The 23,008-nt window shown below is 40.6% G+C and overlaps 1 protein-coding gene across 9 annotated transcripts in view; it reads right to left on the bottom strand.

Moving 5' to 3' along the window:
- The window catches only part of KCNN2 (potassium calcium-activated channel subfamily N member 2), a 238,911-nt gene that overhangs the window by 82,921 nt on the left and 132,982 nt on the right, over positions 1–23,008 (bottom strand). Inside the window, exon 1 of one of the 9 annotated variants that reach the window (XM_039544552.1) lies at positions 14,400–15,573. The exons of 7 other annotated variants lie outside the window; for them this stretch is intronic. In XM_039544552.1, the coding sequence (XP_039400486.1) occupies positions 14,400–14,402 (3 nt within the window). In that variant the 5' untranslated portion in view covers positions 14,403–15,573. Of the gene's footprint in view, positions 1–14,399; positions 15,574–23,008 lie in introns of those variants that run through there. One more of the 9 variants, XM_039544554.1, reaches the window with a different exon arrangement.

Raw genomic sequence — 23,008 nt, 5'->3', positions numbered from 1 at the left:
TTAATGTAATTATCGTTCAACAAGTGTACATAACAAATGCATAGAGTTATTTGCTGTTTCGCCTCTGTCTGACTTTCAACTAACTCTTTAAAAAACAACAACACTGAGCACAGTTCACTTATAGTTCTTAACTGTGAGAAAGGACACTTAAGAAGACAGGGGTACTTATACACAACCCTTCCAAGGCATGAAACATCTGATACTATGGTGCTTTCACCAGAGCATAAGAAGGTCAATATTTCCACATGCTGAGTGCATGACCTCTGCTCATTGCTCAAGTACATAGACAAGTATTTATTAAGCAAGGAATAAAAATGGTTCATGTAGCTGGTTGATCACAACAATCAGGGTTCTGTTGTTCAGTAATCATCTAGTGATCCATCCCCTCTTGCCCATTCCCAGCTTCTGGCAAACAGAGGCTATGGACACCATCCCTGCCCATCCTGGCTAATAGCCATTGATGGACCTATCCTCCATGAACTTAATACTTTTTAAAAGCAGTAAAGAATCCTGTGGCACCTTATAGACTAACAGACGTTTTAGAGAATGAGCTTTCGTGGGTGAATACCCACTTCGTTGGATGTAAGTAGTGGAAATTTCCAGGGGCAGGTATATATATGCAAGCAAGAAGCAAGCTAGAGATAATGAGGTTAGTTCAATCAGGGAGGATAAGGCCCTTGTTCTAGCAGTTGAGGTGTGAAAACCAAGGGAGGAGAAACTGGTTTTGTAGTTGGCAAGCCATTCACAGTCTTTGTTTAATCCTGAGCTGATGGTGTCAAATTTGCAGATGAACTGAAGCTCAGCAGTTTCTCTCTGAAGTCTGGTCCTGAAGTTTTTTTGCTGCAGGATGGCCACCTTAAGATCTGCTATTGTGTGGCCAGGGAGGTTGAAGTGTTCTCCTACAGGTTTTTGTATATTGCCCTTCCTAATATCTGATTTGTGTCCATTTATCCTTTTCCTTAGAGACTGTCCAGTTTGGCCGATGTACGTAGCAGAGGGGCATTGCTGGCATATGATGGTGTATATTACATTGGTGGACGTGCAGGTGAATGAACCGGTGATGGTGTGGCTGATCTGGTTAGGTCCTGTGAGGGTGTCGCTGGTGTAGATATGTGGGCAGAGTTGGCATCGAGGTTTGTTGCATGGATTGGTTCCTGAGCTAGAGTTACTATGGTGCGGTGTGCAGTTACTTCAGGTGAGAATATGCTTCAGGTTGGCAGGTTGTCTGTGGGCGAGGACTGGCCTGCCACCCAAGGCCTGTGAAAGTGTGGGATCATTGTCCAGGATGGGTTGTAGATCCCTGATGATGCGTTGGAGGGGTTTTAGCTGGGGACTATATGTGGTGGCCAGTGGAGTCCTGTTGGTTTCTTTCTTGGGTTTTTCTTGCAGTAGGCGGCTTCTGGGTACACGTCTGGCTCTGTTGATCTGTTTCCTTATTTCTTCATGCGGGTACTGTAGTCTTGAGAATGCTTGGTGGAGATTTTGTAGGTGTTGGTCTCTGTCTGAGGGGTTAGAGCAGATGCGGTTGTACCTCAGTGCTTGGCTATAGACAATGGATTGTGTGGTGTGCCCGGGATGGAAGCTGGAGGCATGAAGGTAGGCATAGCGGTCGGTAGGTTTTCGGTATAGGGTTGTGGTAATGTGACATTCACTTACTTGCACCGTGGTGTCTAGGAAGTGGACCTCCCATGTAGATTGGTCCAGGCTGAGGTTGATGGTGGGGTGGGAGCTGTTGAAATCGTGGTGGAATTTTTCCAGAGTCTCCTTCCCATGGGTTCAGATGATGAAGATGTCATCAATGTAGAGTAGGTAGAGAAGGGGCGTGAGTGGACGAGAGCTGAGGAAGCGTTGTTCCAGGTCGGCCATAAAAATATTGGCATATCGTGGGGCCATGCGGGTGCCCATAGCGGTGCCACTGATCTGGAGATATATATTGTCATCAAATTTGAAATAGTTGTGTGTGAGGATAAAGGCAATGCCGTCCACAGCCTCAGAAACCATCCTGACATTATAATCAAAGAGGCTGATAAAGAAGATGCTGTTGTCATCATGAACAGGTCTGACTACAAAAAGGAGACTGCCAGACAGTTATTAGGAAGGGCAATATACAAAAACCTGTAGGAGAACTCTTCAACCTCCCTGGCCACACAATAGCAGATCTTAAGGTGGCCATCCTGCAGCAAAAAAAACTTCAGGACCAGACTTCAGAGAGAAACTGCTGAGCTTCAGTTCATCTGCAAATTTGACACCACTACTTGCATCCAACGAAGTGGGTATTCACCCACGAAAGCTCATTCTCTAAAACGTCTGTTAGTCTATAAGGTGCCACAGGATTCTTTGCTGCTTTTACAGAACCAGACTAACACGGCTACCCCTCTGATACTTTTTGGAACCCTGTTATAATCTTGGCCTTCACAACATCCTCTGGCAAAGAGTTCTACAGGTTGACTGTGCGGTGTGTGAAAAAATATTTCCTTTTGTTTGTTTTAAACCAGCTGCCTATTAATTTCATTTGGTAGCCCCTAATTCCCTAATCTTATCATGGATAAGCCCCTAATGTGTTATGAGAAGGAGTAAATAGCACTTCCTTATTTACTTTGTCCACACCAGTCACCACTTTATAGACCTCTATCATATCCCCCTTTAGTCATCTCTTTTCCAAGCTGAAAAATCCCAGTCTTATTAATATCTCTTCTCATACAGCAGCTGTTCAATACCCCTAATCAGTTTTGTTACCCTTTTCTGAACCTTTTTGAGAGATCCTTTTGTAGCTCTTTGCAGTCTGCCTGGGACTTAACTATCTTGAGTAGTTTTGTATCATCTCCAAATTTTGCCACCTCACTGTTTACCTCTTTTTCCAGATCATTTATGAATATGTTAAATAGGACAGGGCCCAATACTGACCCTTGAAGGACACCACTATTTACCTCTCTCCATTCTGAAAACTGACCATTTATTCCTCTTTGTTTCCTATTTTTTAACTAGTTACCAATCCATACGAGAACCTTCCCTCTTAAGTAACCAGTCATGGGATAAGAGTCTTTGGTGAGGGACCTTGTCAAAGGCTTTCTGAAAATCTAAATAGACTATATCCTCTGGATCCCTCTTGTCCCCACATGCTTGTTGACCCCTTCAAAGAATTCTAGTAGATTGGTGAGGCATGATTTGCCTTTACAAAAACCATTTTGACTATTCCCCAACAAATTATGTTCATCTATGTGTCTGACAATTTTCTTTACTATAGTTTCAAGCAGTTTGCCCAGTATTACATACAGGTAAGCCTGACTTCAATTGCTTGGGTCACCTCTGGAACCCTTTTTAAAAATTGTCAGCACATTAGCTATCCTCCAGCCATTTGGTACAGAAGTGGATTTAAATGATAGGTTACAGACTAGTTAGTAGACCTGCCATTTCACATTTGAGTTCCCTCAGAACTCTTGGGTGAATATCATCTGGTCCTGGTGACTTATTACTATTTAGTTTATCAATTTCTTCCAAAACTTCCTTTAATGACACCTCAATCTAAGACAGTTCCTCAGATTTGTCACCTAAAAAAAAAAAATGATTCAGGTTTGGCAATCTCCCTCACATCCTCAACCGTGAAGACCGATGCAAAGAAATCATTTAGTTTCTCCACAATGGCCTTACCATCCTTGAGAGCTCCTCTAGCATCCCGATCGTCCAGTGCTCCCTCCAGTTGTTTAGCAGGCTTCCTGCTTCTGATGTACTTAAAGAATTTTTTGCTATTATTTTTGAGTCTTTGGCTAGCTGTACTTCAAATTCTTTTTTGGTAAAAATAAAATCTACCTTATTTTTTAATGCAACTGTTTACTTTCTCATTAATGCTCTTTACCTTCATCATAGATATCATTCTTATCTTTGCTTACTTCAGTACTAGCACCAACTAGCTGTGGTATGCCAAAGACACTGTACAGACTAAACTCCACATAGGCAACCTATACTCAGAATATTGGTCAGTAAGTTGCTCAAATACTCTTCCCAAATTATTTCAAAACTTTCTCTACAGACTCTCTCAATAGTAAGCCTTTTATGCTAGATGTGGAAATTAAATTCACTAATAAATACTGGTATGAAGTCAATTTCTAATTTTTCCTTTGCCAAAGTTGAGCCAGTTTGTATTTAGCAAATACAAAGAGCCAAACTTTCCAAAAGTAAAGAGGCTTATAGACTACAACAGAATTTAGTGTGCAAAAAATGTAGTCAGAATCAGGTATTTAGTTCAAGGAATGATCAAAAGGCTATTTCAGAGGCCCAACTATTTGGAGAGTCCAAATGTACAGAAACAACAGGTAAACAATAACCTGCCCGTCTGCCAAAGAGAGAGAGAATACAGAAGTCCCACATTTTGAATTTGAAGAAGATAGACATCACTTAATCTGTCTCTGTAACATACAAACAACGTAAATGTTTAGTTATTAGAGTTTAGTTATTTTAGAACAAGCCAAATAAATGTTACGCCAATAGTGTTTTAAAACGTAACAAAAAACCACACACACCTTATAGAATTGGTTGATAAAGATAAGAAATCTCCTGCTAAAAGTGTATACCTAGAATTTCCATGGCTTTCTAAAAACAGTACCTTAAGTCAAATGCATATCTTAAATTGAATTAATAAAAGTAGACATTAAAATTTGATCTTAAAAATTGCTTATGCAAGAAAAATGTTATTGAACCACTTAATGTAGGAAATTAAATTTTTAATATCTTTAAAATCTCGGTATGGAATACTTATCATGAGAACACACCTATCTGTATGTCATAAGTGGAAGAAATCCATCAGTCCTACTCGAATTATATGTAAGGAGAACTAGTTCCCTCAATAGAGCTTAACAGAATATATGTTATTTTTCCTTTCAATGATTTTACATTGCTGTTGCTATCAATAAACGTACACATGAAATGTCAAAGGCCACCTAGATTTTTCAAAGGTTTTGTCATTTTTTCACATTTTACTAGATTTGAAAAAGAAGAAAAATTCTAATATTTGGCCCCAGATAATAGAAAAATTATTGTAGTTAATCCTTAAGTGCCTGACCTTGCACTATTAAATTTTATCCTAGTTTTCAACGTACACTGGATCTTCTTGTATAATAGTCCAGCCCTTCTCTGTATTGGCAATACCTTATAACTTTTTGTCTCATCTACAGATTTTATTAGCACACTCATACTTTTTATGCCAAGGTCATTAATGAAAATGTTAAATAAGACTGGTCCCAAGAACAGTTCCTGAGGAACTCCACCAGTAGCCTCCCTCCAGCCTGACAGTTCACCTTTCAGTATGACCAGTTGTAGTCTCCCCTTTTACCAGTTCCTCATCCACCTTTCAATTCTCACATAGAATTTCACCAGAAAATAAAGGAAATTTCTCAAGTTCTCTTGAAAAATGCAGATGAAAGGAAAATAGTAATTTATATTAGAAAGATCAGTACAGCAGGTTTACACTTAAGAAGCACTTTCTAATTATTAGTTCCATGCAGAAGTCTGTATGCAACCATATTTAAAATCCATATGGTGGCAAAACTCCCACTGATTTTAATGGGAGCTTTGCCTGTGTACTGACCTCAGGATTCCGCTCTACAGTAGGAGTCTGTTCTCTCCTTATTGCTCAGACATAACTCAATTTTATAGGGACTCCTAAGTTAAATACATGGTTGATCAGCACCACACCGACATAAAACTCAGAGCAGAAATGTGGATTGGTTGATCACAGGATGACTATGAGCTGCCAATGTGATGTGGCTGTGAAAAAGGCTAATGCAATCCTAGGATGCATCAGGCGAGGTATTTCCAGTAGGGATAGGGAAGTACTAGTACCATTGTACAAGGCACTGATGAGATCTCATCTGGCATACTGTGTGCAATTCTGGTTTCCCATGTTTAAGAAAGAATTATTCAAACTGGAACAGGGGCAGAATAGGGCTATTAGCATGATCAGAGAAGTGGAAAACCTATCTTATGAGAGAAGCAACGAGGAGTCCGGTGGCACCTTAAAGACTGAGATTTATTTGGGCATAAGCTTTCATAGGTAAAAAAACCCCACTTCTTCAGATGCACTTCTGAAGTGGGGGGTTTTACCCACCAAAGCTTATGGCCAAATAAATCTGTCAGTCTTTAAGGTGCCACCAGACTCCTCGTTGTTTTTGTGGACACAGCTACCCCTCTGATACTTGGTACCTTATGAGAGGAGACTCAAGGAGCTTTCTGCTCTCTATAAATACATCAGAGGGATAAATACCAGTGAGGGAGAGGAGTTATTTAAATTAAGCCATTGCTGACACAAGAACAAATGGATATAAACTGGCCATCAACAAGTTTAGGCTTGAAATCAGATGGAGTGAAGCTCTGGAACAGCCTCCCAAGGGGAGCAATGGGGGCAAAAAACCTAACTGGCTTCAAGGCTGACCTTGATAAATTTAGGAGGGAATGGTAGGATGAGATTGATACAGTGGCATCTGGTCCATTTGTGACTGTTTAGCAGTGAATATCCCCAACAGCTGCAGATGGGGCACTACATGCGGAAGGCTCTGAGTTACTACAGAGAATTCTTTCCCAGGTCTTTGCCTAGTGGGTCTTGCCCACATGCTCAGGGTCCAACTGACCACCACATTTAGAGTCAGGAAATTTTTTTCCTTCAGGTCAGATTGGCAGAGTTTTTTGCCTTTCTCTACTGCATGGGGCCTGGGTCACTTGCTGGTATGAACCAGAGTAAATGATGGATTCTCTGAAAGTAGACATCTTTAAATCATGATTTGAGGACTTCAGTAACTCAGCCAGAGGTTATAGATCTATTACAGGAGGGGTGGGGATGAGGTTCTGTGTCCTGTGATGTGCAGGAGGTCAGACTAGACTATCACAATGGTCCCATCTTGCCATAAAGTCTTTGAGTCTGAGTCTATATGAAGCATTTCAAACTTGTGGCATGAAAAAATTAATCTTACATTATTTATTAAAAAGCAACAAACTTTATAGACAATATTAGACAATAATTCCATGTTCACATAATAAGATGTTAAAATATGCACTTCACAACCCAAATTAGTTTTTAAAAGAGAAAAATTCAGTATACATATACACAAACATTTTCTCTAAAATTCTTATACTGGAGACTGCCTGGAGTTAAATTATCTAGTGCACAAATGGAAGTTAATCTTGTAAATCCACGGCAGACTCGTACTGGATCTTCACAGGATATTGGTGAATACGGAGGGCAATGAAATTAACCTAAGGACACCTTTACTAAGGGCTTCTTTATAATCTGTTTTAAGATAAAAGAACAAATTTTCAGACAATATTTCTATTTGATTCAGTATTCTGAGAACATACAAAAACAGAAATGTAAACGAAGCACTTACACAATAAGTGGATCAGCTGTAATCCTTAATAATATGTTAGAGACCCACATTCAACAAAGCATTTCAGCAGCTGCTAACTTGTGATTCCAAATTGAAAGTGACTGAAACTGTTGTTCACTGTTTGACATTCCAACCATTCTATTATTATAAAAATATAATTGGAAAAGCTAAGGACACAAGACTGAAAAACACTGCTTTTCTTGGCCGCTGGCCCTCAGAAGCTCTCTGGATCACCCTGGTGCAGGGGCGGCTCTAACAAATTTGCCGCCCCAAGCACGGCGGTACGCCGTGGGGGGCGTTCTGACGGTCGCTGGTCCTGCGGCTCCGGTGGACCTCCTGCAGGCGTGCTTGTGGGAGGTCCACCCGAGCTGCGGGACCAGCGGACCCTCCACAGGCACGCCTGCAGGAGGTCCACCCAAGCCGCGGGACCAGCAGACCCTCCGCAGGAGCCGCCTGCTGCCCTCCCAGCGACAGGCAGAGCGCCCCCCGCAGCATGCCGCCCCAAGCTTGCGCTTGGTGCGCTGGGGTCTGGAGCCAGCCCTGCCCTGGTGTTATAGCTACAGAGGCTATCACATTTTTGGAAACGGTATTTCTGCTTCTGAAGGGACCAGATCAAGCTAGTTCAAAAGGCTGCCTCTGGTTCCAAACACATCACTAATCTCTGACTAAAAGAAGCATTCAAGAGCCAGCCAGAGTGAAGATATATTACTCTTGCAATCCCCAACTCTATCTCCTCCCCATCACACACAGCCAAGTATAAGTGACTGGAAGGAGAAAACATCCCTTTTCCTTGGTGGTCAGGAGCAGAAACCACACACCTTCACCACAACTTTCCAAAGCTGGGGGTGAAAAAGATCCCATCCTTGGTAGATAATCGTTTTTAGTAAACGATTTAGTAAAAATTCTCAAACATATATGATCGGGCCCCACTTCTTTCTGTCTGTAGTTGTTTATGCCCCATACACACAAGTATATATACTGCCACCCAGCTCTGAAGGCAGAGCAGAGAGCAAGCGGATGCTGGCCAGGTGCCTAGCTCTGAAGGCAGTGCTGTGCCAGCAGCAGCACAGAAGTAAGGGTGGCAATGTGAAACGGGATATTTGTCACCTCTTTTCACAGCAGACTTAGCTCCTCATTGCCACCCTTACTTCTGCGCTGCTGCTGCCACTGCCACGCCATGGCTGACAGCTGGAGCCCCATCAACTCCCAGTGAGGGATTGGTGTGGGGAAGAAGGAGAGCCTGAGCCCAGGTGGCAGGGCTCTGGCTGTCAACCAGGGCTCCAGCTGTCAGTCGTAGGGTGGTGGAGCTCCAGCTATCCACTTTATCCCCACCTCCCAGATGTGCATGGCCTTTCTGCACAAGCCCCAGCCACCCAGGGCTGACAGCCAGAGCTCTTAAAAAAATAATTACACATCTCGCGCCTCCCTTGACACATTTCCACACCTCTCTTAAGAGGCCCATCCCATAGTTTGAGAACCACTGATCTGTAGGTCATCCAGAATCTGTTCTTCTCCCTTCTTAAACCTGGAGAGATTGTCGAAATTATGAGGGCTGCTGGACTCCAGCATGGTTGACAGGAACAAGTCTTGGATACAAATCTGCATGGCACAGAAGTTAGGAATTTATTTTATTATATCTAATTTTGTATAAGGCCATTGTGAATCCAACACTTACTGCATGACAAAACAAAAAGAGGTGCATCAACATATAACCCAGCAGTGACATAGCATCTTAAAAATACTCCTGTAATATATTTTTGCTTATTTTGCATATCATAGATTGCTACCTACATACAGGCCTAGGGACAAACTTTTCACTGGGACACTAAAAATGGGTCCACAAACTCTTGTTGGTATAACCACCTGTATGCATGAAACACATCATTTGTTCAGATCAAGTAATTAGACAAGCAAATACATTATTTGCATGCATACATGCCTAATTTGCTTGTAAAAATCTCAAATTAAGGGGACAATTTGAAAATGTGTCCTTTAATGTCATCATAAAAACAATTTTCTGCATGTTTACTGTTTATGTAAATTTGATGCCATTAGATGAAATTATATAAAGTGAGTTTTCCATGAATGTCAACATCCTGTGGTTCTCCTATGAATACTATATAGGTCAGCATATGTATAGGAAACCTCACGGTGAGGCAAGTAATGGTGCTAGTGATTCAGTAGGTGGCACACTTCCATTTGAGACAGTAATAAGCCATTTCTCCTGGCACACACTTAGAGAGGTGCTGTCATTTAGATGAAACATTAAATTGAGGTCTGACCACTTGTGATCATTTTGGAAATCTGGTCCACACATGGAGTGCCAAGGTCTGCAAATAAAAATGCACCCAGAATTCTATGCTTAGTTGTTATGTGTGCATACACATTGGCAAATATGCATGCAAATGGCTAAACAAGTGTTTTAACAACATGTGCATAGTTGTCTGACTTGTGCATACATTTAAATACATGGTCCTGGGCCGTTTTGAAAATCTAGCCCAAATATTTCTTGGTACATTTTGCAAAAGAAGAGATATTAATCAGGGTGTCCTGATCACACTACAGTTAAGGTTCCATTCTGCCCACTCAAATTTCCCTTCTGTTTTCAATTGGATACTGACGGCATTCTTCTTCACTTCCTCTCATGAGCTGTTGTATAACAGTGATTTGTACTGTTCAACACTAAGAGCTAGTCTACACTACAGATGTAAGTCAACCTAAGTTACGCTACTTCAGTTATGTAAGTTATGTAACTAAAGTCGACGTACCTTAGGTCGACTTACAGCAGTGTCTACATTGTGCTGTGTCGACAGGAGATGCTCTCCCGTCAATTTACCTTATGCTTCTCGGGGAGCTGGAGTACAAAAGTTGATGGGAGAGTTCTCTACCATCGACTTAGTGGGTCTTCACCAGACCCGCTAAATCAACACAGCTGCATCAACCACAGCAGTGCCAATCTAGTCGTAAGTATAGACATGGCCTATGGGCCAGAGCGTTAGCTCCATCTTTTGTCCACATGACACTTAAGAAAAAAAAGGTGGCATTAACCGCTCGCTTTCCAGAGTCCCAAGGGGTCAATACTGCAACCAGCAATCACTGGTACATAGGGAAGCCCAAGTGATGCCACCTTTCCTCTCAAACATACCCACTGCAGGAAGCAAGTGGGGTGTAGACTCTGCAACAGTGGCTCTATGCCACTCAAGAATTCCTCCACGCGAGTGGAATTGTCAAGGTGCTAGATACAAAGGCTTTGCGGTAAAAAAAGATGTCTTAGTGCTGCTGGGAAGATGTAACCTTATGAAAGACTGCAATTCAGTAGTGAGTTAAGTGATTCCTGTAAGTCTATAAAAATACCATGAGATCAAAGAAATTAGATGAGTTTATTATTAATAAAGAGGTGTTTTTTCAGTCAAAAGGAGAAAGATTTAGCATGACCCAAAAGTTACATTCTCCTGAATTAAAAAAGTATATCATGAGCTAATTTACTGAGTATAATTTCTTCTGGACTCTTGCTGGAATAATCATCAGTCTTAAGCATCATCATATTTGTAGTCAATAGGGAGCTATTTATCTAGATGAGTTTTACACATCTTACAGCCAAATCAAAGATCCAAATATAAAATCCTCCACTCAGGGATACCATCTGAATTTGTGACACTCCTTGGACCCATAAGTAAGTGACTGAATTAAGATAATACAATAAATGATTCTTTCATCAGTGGCAGTTTTAATACAGATAATTTCATTTAATATTTAATAGTATTTTTCATTTAACAGGTAATCTAAGTGTAATTTAATACAAATGCACGGCCTGTTTCTCCCTAATGTGGGAATAAACAGAGTAATAAAATATTTTAATTTTTGTATTAAAAAGGTAAAGAGAAGGGAAAGGCATTTATCCCTTTATGCACTTATATATAAAGTTACAAACCAAGACACTGGGCTTGATTTTAGCTGCACCGAATTCATTCTCAGTACAGCTGATGAGAGATGGGGAGAAGGGGAAGCATATATAGCTTTAAACCATGTTTCTGCCTCTCTTGATGTCAGGGGCTAGCAATGGCCAAAGCAGCCCACACCTCTAGTGGATCAATCTAATAGCTGCTCCAGCTTCTGCCAGATTGTAATGGCTCCTCAGGGACTGACAAGGATAACACATTCTCCCACCTGGTCCCATCACACCCCATCCCCCAATTCCACCTCTGGCCTGCTCTGAAATACCCCTACTACCAAGACCAGAGAAGGTGGCATAGAGCCACCTATGCCAGCTTTACAACATATGACATTGAAATCCCCAAAGGAATCCCCAACTGCCCCTTTAAGGCAGCTTTAAGTTCCCGTTGCACGTCTGGAGAGATACATAATACAGGGACATAATTACATTACACTGATGATTATACTAATAAAACTCCAGAAAGGCAGGCCAAATCTCTTAAAACACTCATCATCTTGTCTTTCAGACAGTAGGATATCCCTCTCCAATTCTGTCAGTGCACTAATCCAATCACCCCACTCAGTAATGTTATGGAACCCAAGTTGTGGTTCTGTAATTCATGGGAAATGGTGGCCTCAAAAATATAGGAGCCCACCACCTTCCCTGAAGGTAGCTTGGCGTCTCTCCCTTTGGGAACAATGGAATGAAGTGACCATTTTGAAAGTGAGCATCCTTCCTAAGAGATCTAGAGGGGCGTATGTAAGGGAATGTGAAGGACAGGGTTAAGAGAAGACTGTCTGAATGTGGAGGTCAGAAGCTGGAGGATACTGGCCATTTCACTTTGGGTGCTTTGCACTTGTCCAGAGTGAGATAAAGTAGCCAGAACATACTGGTGAATCTGGCCCTAAAAGTTAAAATAAAGGGGGAAAAGTAAGGTTGATACTAATATATTCAAATCATTAGAAATACACATAACATGCTCTTTGGGTTTCTTGTTTACTGTTTATATATGATTTGTTTTTTAAAAATCTAAGGAACTTCCCAAATAAAACTATGTTAATTGGAGTTAAGGTTGAGGACATACCAGTAATTTAAGGGTAAAAACATTACAGAGATGTTGTAACTATTTTAAAAACAAGCATTACAAATCCAATTCCAAAGATAACGTTAAACTTAAAAGATATCCAAAGATGCTAAGGTATAGAAATACAGAATTAAAGCGCTTTAACTCTGCCCTCTAGAAAAAGAAAAAAAAATCCGATGCATCTTTAAAAATCAGTTTTTAAATCTACTCTGGGACATGCAGTTTATCCCCAGATTATCCACCTTCATCCCCATCACACCGTTGACATACTGGCACAAGGCTCCACTGACTCTCCACCCAGCTATCCAAGAAAAGCAAAAACACAGCAGCTACTCTGTCCCCAATATACCGTGAGTGTACTCTGGGTAAACCATATGGGAGAGCATACAGGACCCTCATGCCCTCCTACTTCACTGTGCTGCTTCATACAACAAGTTACAATCTTGCCATAAAGCAAGACTTTCAACAGCAGGGTCAGATAAATGAGGAAGCAGAGGACATGTGGTGCATTCTTTTACGTATTAAAAATGGTTTTTACCCTGCACCATTAGTTGTGACTGAAGCTGCTATATCAGCATAAAATAGCTTAATCCATCAACAAAATCCTTACAAACCCAAATCTATCAAGCATAAAAAAGGAAATCCCAGCCTATTCTATCAAACACCTTCTCAGCATCAAAGGTTATTGCCATTGCCTGGTTGTTGACATTTATTAGTGTTTAACACATCAACAAAAAGTCTAATGTTTTTATTGGAATGCTTCACTTTTATCAATCCCATCTATCTTATGTGAAGTATCCCAGGAAAAACAGGCTCTACCTAGCCTCATAGCCAATAGTTTTGCAAGAATATTGCAATCTGTGTTTATAAATGAGACTGGACTGTAGTTAGAGCAACTAACCCCATCATTTTCCTCACCTTCAAGACAGAGAGATAACTGCATTTCTTAATGTTTCGGGAAACTTCCTTTCCACAAACTGCATTCTGCACAGCAGCTCAGACTAGGAAAAAGCCCATTGTCTGGCAGCCCAGAAAAACCAAACAAAAAAAAAACAAGGCAGATATGTGAAATTTAAAATCACTTACTGCCTGCTATATAAAATGTTTATCTGAGTTCAAACTCCTAGGTGCATTGACTAACACATCTGACCTGAGGCTGAAAATAAAAATTGCTCAGTCTCTTCTGTTTCTTTTTAAATGCCACCAAACTGCAGTAGAAAAGAGTGGTTTGCCAGCCCTGCCACTACACTGCTAATTTTCTCCTTTGGCTCTACTCAGCCAGTAGTGTCCCACACTGCCTTTGGGGAGTTGACACATATCCAGGTATATATGGCTACAAAATACAAATGGATAATCACACGTTTTCTTATCTGACAACCAAATCTGAGATGCAGGTTGCCATTGTACAGAAATCCTTCATTTGACTTTGCTGTCTCAAACCATCTCATTTGAGAGATCACAACAGAATGGAAATTGTTCATACCAAACAGAGTGCCATCTTGTGTTATTACAGGCCAGTCCTGAACAGGGGGCAATACAGTGCAGTACCCCAGTGGGTGGATCCAGGGGCGGCTCTACAAATTTGGCCGCCCCAAGCAATGATGCCCGGGAGGCGCCCCCGAGCCGCGGGAGCAGCGGACCTGCCGCGGGCATGACTGCGGAGGGTCCGCTGGTCGCGCGGCTCAGCTGGACCTCCCGCAGCTGCGGGCGGTACGCTGGTCCGGCGGCTCCGGTTGAGCTGCCGCAGTCATGCCTGCGGGAGGTCCAGCCGAGCCGCGGGATGAGCGCCCCCTCCCGCAGGCATGACCGCGGCAGGTCCGGTCGTCCCCGGGCTCCGGTGGACCTCCCGCAGGCATGACTGCGGCAGGTCCACCGGCCCAGCCTGCCGCCCCCCTGGGAAAGGGCCGCCCCAGGCGGCTGCTTGCCCCGCTGGGCTCTAGAGCCGCCCCTGGGTGGATCAGGAGAATGAAATTTTGCTATAATAGTGACCAAAGAGAAGCTGTTCTACCATACTGCAGTTTGGATGACAGAGGATTTCTTCTCCATCAGCCTATCCTTTGTGCACAACCCAGTTACTTCAGCTGCACTCTACAGTCAAGAATTTTGAGTCAGATCAGCTCCTTGCACAGAAATACTGACTGTGATGAAAAAGAGCACTACAAGAATCAGGCCCTTATTGTGTCATAATGCCTTTTGAAGAAGGAAGTGCTAATGTCCCAAACTAATGGCTTTGTAAGATAAAAGGGCAATATGATTCCCACCCATTTATACACTTTCATAAACGCAAACCTCACTCTGTGGTAACATTTTGCCATGACACACCTCATGTTGGTCTGCAGCTGATAGCTACTCCCATATCTGGGATAAAACTAATAGCCCTTGAAGTGTTGCCAGTGAAAGCTGTTTGATGGCTAACTACAAAATTTGCAAGTGCAAATTGTTATTTTTATTTATTATTTATATTTCACTAGGTGACAACATGTTAGGCACTGTCCAGACACATAGCCTTTGTCCTGAACAATTTACAATCTGAGATGTGGGTTCTGCACATGCAGAATCTGTGGGGACAATTTTAGAAATTGGGTCAAGGCCACTTTAAAAGATTGGGGCTACAGTGTTAATACAAGGTACCTCAACACCAGGCTGTAATCACACACTAGACTCCTCATTAATGGACTTACCTGAAAGTGTAATTGTCTTCCTATCACGGAATAGCATTTGTTATCTGAAGCACACTGATGTGTTTCATGAGAGAGTAAAGTTGAAGCACTGGCCCACAATTCTAGTCAAATATATCACATATATTGGTCAAGAGTGTGTAAAGAAAGATTGCCTAAGATAGTGTCCCATGAGAGGCATCAAAATGCCATGGAGGCTTGAACAGATGTTCATAACAGCAATCTAGTGACTCATGGAGGTTTTCAACATTATACTATTAGAATGCTTCCTAACACTGACCTACATAGCCCAGTAATACAATATCACTGAATCTTTTGCATTGCAACATTATGTTGTAGGGGATGTAGTGTTGTGCCATATGCCATGCATATCAGTTACAGTGAGTTATGCTATACACATGCTTCCTGACTACAGCACATTACCCAGACATTCATGAGAGACTGTAACATACAATAAAATAATACTAAGTGTCATATTGCAGCCAAAGTAGTATTTGCATGACATGCCTCTCATTTTAATGACATGTATTTCGCTGAGCACAGGACTGAGCACCAGGAAATACTGAGTTCCAGTCGTAGCTCTGAGTTCCAGTCGTAGCTCTCACACCAATTTCTTCTTTGGCTCTGGCCAAATCAAACTGCCTCAGTTTCCCCGTCTATGAAATGGCAGATAATAATTATTTAATTCACAAAAGCATTGAGAGGATTAACATTTTGAAGTGACTTTGACAGTGAAAAGCACAAGGAAATAATGTATTCAGGATTCTTTTTGTACTTTACACACACCCTATACTAACCTGTGGAGGTAAGGTGGTTACATCTTTAACTGTTCATGAAAGACATGCAGCTACCATTTAAACAGTTCAAAGCAAAAATCTTTACCAAAATTCTATTTGACAGGTGACAACTTGTACACTTCATATCTCAGCAGACCAAATATAAAGTCCCATTCAGAAATATTTGTGACATACTGCAGATGAGAAAATGAAAAGATGGTTTTACTAAAAAAAAAAAGGGACTCTGTAGAAATGTCCTTGTGGGGTCATATATTTTTGTGTCTCAATTATTTCCATAGCAAACATGCTCCTTATTCAAGCACAAAATCTCTACTACCCTCCCCAGTCCTGAAAACCTAGGCTGAGAGTCAAGCTGGGTTCCTTCCTTCTAAAGCATTATCACCAGTAATTAATGGTCTGCAAGTCAAATTACAGCTGCAGTTAAACCTGTGCAACACCTTTGTTTTCTGGTTATGCCTCCAGTGACATCTGTGCTGTCCTATTGCCTTCAATGGGTTTGCTCAGGTGCAACTGATTGTAACATAGTAAACAATTCTGTTGATAATGCTCAAGGGATAAACTTCAGCTCACTATGTGGGCTCTGAGGTGTCATATACTCAACAGCAATATTAAAAAGGGTATACACAGGATAGATACAGAATATAAAACAAACGATCAGTATCTTCAGTTGCATAAGTCTAGTTTAAAACAAATTGATCCTAAGTGACAGCAAGTGTTTTGTGTTTTACTATTCTCTTTAACACATTAATTCTTTCTAAACCAGAAAGATGTTCTATACAAATGAAATATCACCCAGTGACAACTATGAAATTTGTTTAAATTTTGGAAGATTTATTGAAAGTACTGGTAATATAAAAAAGTTGACCTACCTAGTCACAGTGAAAATACATAAAGCTACTAAAAGTAAAATTGTTAAATATTGCAAAGACCAAATTTTCAGATCAGAATTTTCTCATCCACCTGTCAAATGTAATAGATTTCGTAAAATTACAAAAAAATTAAATACTGTTAAAACAGGGAGCAATATTTGATATCTAATACTGATTTTCTCTGTTCAGTCATGAGCTGTAGTTCTTTTTTCAACAGACTAGAGTTCTTTTCACTTGGTTCAAACAAATCTGACGCTTATTTTTGCTACCCCAAAACAGTACTAAAAACAGACAAAAAGGTAAATAAGGAAAGCATTGTTATTAGCCAATACATCTAGCTTATCCAAAACCAAACTACAAAATTAATTAGAGCACATCCTCTCTAATGCCTCTCCTGTTAGAGGTAACTTAAATTTTATTGAAGATGAATTACACAGTTCCAAAATATTAAAATGGTTCATCCTTTAGAATGAGAATAAAAAAAAGGGACTGGATTCATAGGTGCTGACTCCATGGGTACTCCGGCCCCGGAGCACTCACGGAAAAAAAATGCTTAGCACCTACCAGCCACAGGTGTTTGGCGGCACCCCCAATCAGTTGATCAGAGCACCACCAAAAAGTTGATTGGAGGCTAGGGGAAGGCAGAGAGCAATGAGCTGTCATGGACCTCAAGGAGGAGGTGGAGTGGGGGTGGGAAGAGGTGGAGTGAGGGCAGGGCCTTGAGGGAGGTGGCAGAGCAAAGGTGGGGTTCTGGGAGAGGGGGTGAAGTGGGGTTGGGGCCTCGGGAGAGAGCGGGGGTGGAGAACTCCCAGGGAAAAGAAAAACTCAGTGCCTATGATTGGATTATATTGGTAGTAAGGGTTAATTATACTGACTAAAGTTGGCTGGATGCCATGGAAGCTTCCACACACAGCTCTGTCAATGCTGCTATTCCTGTTCCTCTCTCAAGTTGATTATACACATACACATTGAATCAAATTCAAAGGCCAGAACACTACAGTTAGTAGACCAGACATACATTTCATAAATCAAATCACAGAAACGTATTCTACATTTGTTGGGCCTGGCTCCATTTCACTCACTTCACTTAAACTGATGTAAAAACAGAAAAAGCTGCACTGAAGTGAATGAGATCAGACTCAGGCCTATTCTCTATACTTACAGGGTGAACAGCATAAAAATGTAAAGGTCTCTTATGGACCACAGCATCACTGGTGTAAACTGTCATAGCTCCATTGAGTGCAACTGAACAATTCATACAAGCTGAGGAACTGACCCTCAGTTTCCAAATTGTTTTGCTTCCAACTTGTGTAATAATTAATATTCTTGCCAGTTGTTCATACTGTGGTAAACAGTAATTACAGTAGCTTGGCCATCATTATCATGACGGCCACACATGAAAGAAGCCCAAATGATGCACTTGGATGAACAAGGCTATATGTTTTTATAATCACTCAGTTCCTCAGTGGTCCATTTGTCTGATAAAAGAAATTATTGCAGATGAGCATCCTTGAATATAAGCTTATTAGACCTCAGAACTCTCATTCGCCTAATGTTAGTTGGAAGCCTAGACCAAGTTATGTTGTTCCTTCCCATCACATCAGTGGATTATAATGGTCTGATTTTCAGAAGTGTCGAGAACCTACAATTTCTATTAAAGTCAGTAGGAGATATGGGTGCTTTATGCCTTTGAAAAAAATCAGGCTATAGCTGATCTCATTTAGAAAGAGGAAGATGATTAGATTGGCTGGAACACTTAAAATACATACATATCAGGCTTTAAATAACCATTACTCAATGGTGTTGATTTGACAAACTAAGGGAAATAATCTATTCAACCTACACCAGAGGTTCTCAAACTTCATTGCACCACGACCCCCTTCTAACAATAAAAATTTCTACACGACCCCAGGACGGGGGATTGAAGTCTGAGCCCGCCCAAGCCCCGCTGCCGCACGTGAGGGCATGTATCCTGAGCCCCACCACACAGGGCTGAAGCCGAACTCTGAGCCCCACTGCCAAAGGGATGATGTCCTTGGGCTTTGGCTTCAGCCCTGGGCGGTGGTGCTCTGTCTTCAGCTTCGGCCCTGGGTGGTGGGGCTCAGGCTTTGGCTTCTGCCCCAGGCCCCAGCAAGTCTAACAACAGCACTGACGACCCCACTAAAATGGTCGCGACCCACTTTGTGGTCCTGACCCACAGTTTGACAAATGCTGACCTGCACTATGGATCTCTTGTTCGCAATTGGATTTCTATTACATAGTTAGTACATAGTTTCTGCATATATATGCATATATGCAGAAATTCCACTAGTAGCAGGGAAATTTCCAAGCACAGACATGCAGTCATCACAGTGTGGATCAGAAAGGACAAATCTGCTTTGTGGTGAGTTCTGTGAGAATAAGGCCTGATCCAAAGCCCACTGAAATAAATTAAAAGACTCCCATTTACTTCAATTGGCTTTGGATCAGAATCATAAATGTTAATAATTAAAACATGGTTCTTGACCTTCCTGTTCAACTGACCTGCTCCTTGTGCCTAATCAGGGTCATATTTTCTTATTTTCCTCATTTAAATAATTTTTTCTACATTTTATTTCTGTTAGCCCTGCACAGTCAACACATTTAGGGTGATCTGGACCCTCGTCTTTTTGACATAATGTCCACAGAAATGTTTACTACATTCCAACTACAGAACCAATGAGATACACATGTATAACTCCACTGAAGGCACTACCGTTGCTTAGATATAAATGAAGGCATCATTTAGCTAGCAGAATATTAATTGTAATTATGTAAAAAAAGGGAAAGAATCCAACTTTACATTCAGTGAATGCAGCATTTTCATTGAGGGAGTTCCCATTGACTCCAATAAGTACCCTAAGTGCATCACAGGAATAATTTGGTCTAGTGTTTATTGTAATAGTGGAAGTCTCTTAATAACTAAAGCTCCATATAAGTTTCCTACTGGTGTGTGTTCCAATCTGCATATTTTGGGGAGTGGGAGGGAGAAAGAGAATCTCTGGGTTCCCCTATTTATTGCCCTACCAACGCCTTTGGGGTACAGATTGACTTCCCCTGTGTTGATGAGAGTTGAATGTGGCTCAGTCATTGCAGGCCCATCAACAGCACTATGACTGCTAGCCAAGAATCACTTAAGAACACTCAAGGGCACTTCTTCTTTCCTCTCTGAGGAACCAAAGAGTGCTGCCTCCACAAAGAAGTCAGCCCCTACAGGCCTTGGAAGTGATGGATTGAGCTCTGGAAATTAACATGAGCTCGAATGGGCCAGCCATGGCTTTGGAATTTTATTATGATTTCTATTTCACTATTTTAAAGCTCACTGAAGTCCTGTAGACTTTCACCAAGACTTTTGCCTGAATATGACCTGAAGGTCCAGTCTTATGAGGTGATGAGAAACTTCAGCTATTCAAGGGCTGCCGATCCTGATCCAATTCTACTGCATCCTAGAGGGTGTCACTTCTGGGGAAAAGGCATGTGGTGGTTACTCAGGTTAGAGCAGCTTTCACTTACATTGTGGGCTCAGTAGGAGTCCCAGTGGTACAGATGCCCTGGAGTTGGCACTGAATTAGTACACACATGGAACATGCTCCACCCTAGCCAATGCTACCCATCTCCAAGGCTCCAGACCCCTTGTGAAATAGGGATTATGAACACGTTATATCATGGTGTCCTCCCTCCTGGAGGATTTTTGTGCGATTAAAAAATATAGTCACCAGAGGCCTTCTGTTCTGGGTTATGTAAGAAGAGGTCAGTGTAACCCTGAGCTGCATCCAGCTCTATGAGAAAAAAGGCAATGCCACCTCCAGTAATATCAGAGTAACATGTCTAATTTCTCATGCATTGCTATGAAAATTTTCCTTGTACAAATTATGAATTTCAACATCATTATGTTCAACATAATTCAACATTATGTTCTCTATCTTGAAAGAACAAATTTTAATCATGATATATATTGCTATTTAAATTACGTAAAATAGTATGTGGCAACAGGCTGTGTATACATAGAATGAGTGCCTTACACATTGTATATCGGATGCCTTATACATTTTTGCAATAAATAATTAATTCCAAAAATAGAATCAGCAAAAACTACCAATAATTCATGTTTAATGTATCCTATTCATTTGTGTATTTTAGGACCATGAAACAGCAGAAGGAAACTGACCCATTTTCATGTTAGCCTTTTCCTTACTTTATCAGATTTAGGGTTGTCAAATGATCCAAAATAAATCTCAATTAATCGCAAGATTAAAAAAAAAATCATGGTTAATCACAGTTTTAATAATTGTTAGACAACAATCGAATACCAATTTTAATTCAGCATGGAAGCATGTCCTCTTGAATGGTGGTTGAAGGGGCATATAATTCCTTGCAACACCAGCTACAACAGTGTCATGTGAATGCATGTTCCCACTTCAGGTGACGATGTAAATAAGAAGTGGGCAGCATTATCTCCTGTAAATGTAAACAAACTTGTTTGTCTTAGCGATTGGCTGAACAAGAAGTAGGACTGAGTGGACTTTTAGGCTCTAAAGTTTTACATTGTTTTGTTTTTGAGTGCAGTTATGTAAAAAAAATGATAATTGACATTTGTAAGTTGCACTTTCATGATAAAGAGATTGCACTACAGTACTTGTATGAAGTGAATAGAAAGATACTGTTTCTTTTGTTAATCTTTTTTACAGTGCAAATATTTGTAATAAAAAATAATATAAAGTGAGCAGCGTACACTTTGTATTCTGTGTTGTAATTAAAATCAACATAATTGAAAATGTAGAAAAACATCCAGAATATGTATAGTAAATTTAAATTGGTATTCCATTATTATTTAAGTGTGATTAAAACTGCAATTAATTGTGATTATTTTCTATTGCACAATTAATTGTGATTTTTTAAAATCAAATTAATTTGTTTTGTGTTAATTACTTGAGTTAACTGTGATTAATTGACAGCCCTAATCAGTTCATTGTGTCCGCAATAAAATCTATCTAACTGCTCAGTAATGAAAAAAAAAATACAGTGATTTAATGCCCAATTACATTTCTTCATTCTTGACATGGTTGACACCATTCTAACTACAACTGACAGGGAAACTTTTGCCATTCTAGTATTTTTATTTTTAGCTGTCTCATTCCTCAAATGAGACAGTAAGATGAAATTCATCTGAGCTATTTCCTTTTCCTCAAAACTTTCAATCAAATGCTCAGAGAGAAAAAACCAGTTATTTGACACTGTCACTAAAGAGTTATAAAGGTCAGCTCGGAAATCAGAAGCCCCTGATCCTAAAAATGAAGTATTGTAGAAAATTTAGCCAATGTGCTTTTCATTTACCTTATGCTGAATCAATATTGAATAAAAATCCCTGTCTCCCTTCCCCCATAGCTTTCCCAATTTCTTGTTGGTGGCTTCTGCCTATAATGGTCTTCCTGCCACACACACTTATGCTGTGCATGCATGACAGATCAAGAAAGGCCAACAATCCCATTTTGTGGTAAACCGACAGCAACACATACAATTAATTTGTGGTGCAGCTCCACACATCCAGCAAGCAATGATATATTACCATTCCATTATATAAATAATGTAAGAACCTCTATGTGTGCAGAACTTTTATAAGTTAAGCACTTGCTAAAGGATATGTGGTATATAGTGGATACCAGAAATCATAGGGATTATGTCTCATTTCATTCAATATGTACAAAGGTGGCAAAATTTAGAACCCTATAGTTAAACTTATTCCAGCTTTATTTAAAATATAAAGGAAGAAGAAATCAAAATTGCCTCAATCATCATAATCAATGTGTACAGCGTATCTCAAGGTTCATTATTTTCATTCATTCACTCTCTCACAGTTTTCTTGGGGCTATAACTTTAAAGTAAACATTCTATTTAAACTAAAAGTCCATATAGAAAATATTATACCATAAATTATGATGTATAATTGCAAAAGTAAACCACTAGCCATGGAGAGTTTCTGTCTCCATTACATAGGATCCCAGTTCCACAGTGGGATATTAGATTAGCCTTAGAATGATGGGCCACTAGTTTGTCACTGGCCAATAAAAATAAAGTTCATTATTCTTACCCTACCTATCTCAAAAACTTCCTTAGCAGACTTTTGCAGTCCGGGAAGCAGCTACCCTGTGTCAGGACTCTAGGAAAAGCACTGAGTATGCTTTCCCTATGGAGACATACGTTCTCCTCCAAACAGAGACCAGTTTCTTTGATGAACCCAGAAGTCTTACGGATCTT

The sequence above is a fragment of the Mauremys reevesii genome, linkage group 6, assembly GCF_016161935.1.
Source record: "Mauremys reevesii isolate NIE-2019 linkage group 6, ASM1616193v1, whole genome shotgun sequence".
Lineage (NCBI taxonomy): Eukaryota > Metazoa > Chordata > Testudines > Geoemydidae > Mauremys > Mauremys reevesii.
Note: the sequence above shows the minus strand (reverse complement) of the source record. Positions and strands in the feature narration are given on the sequence as shown.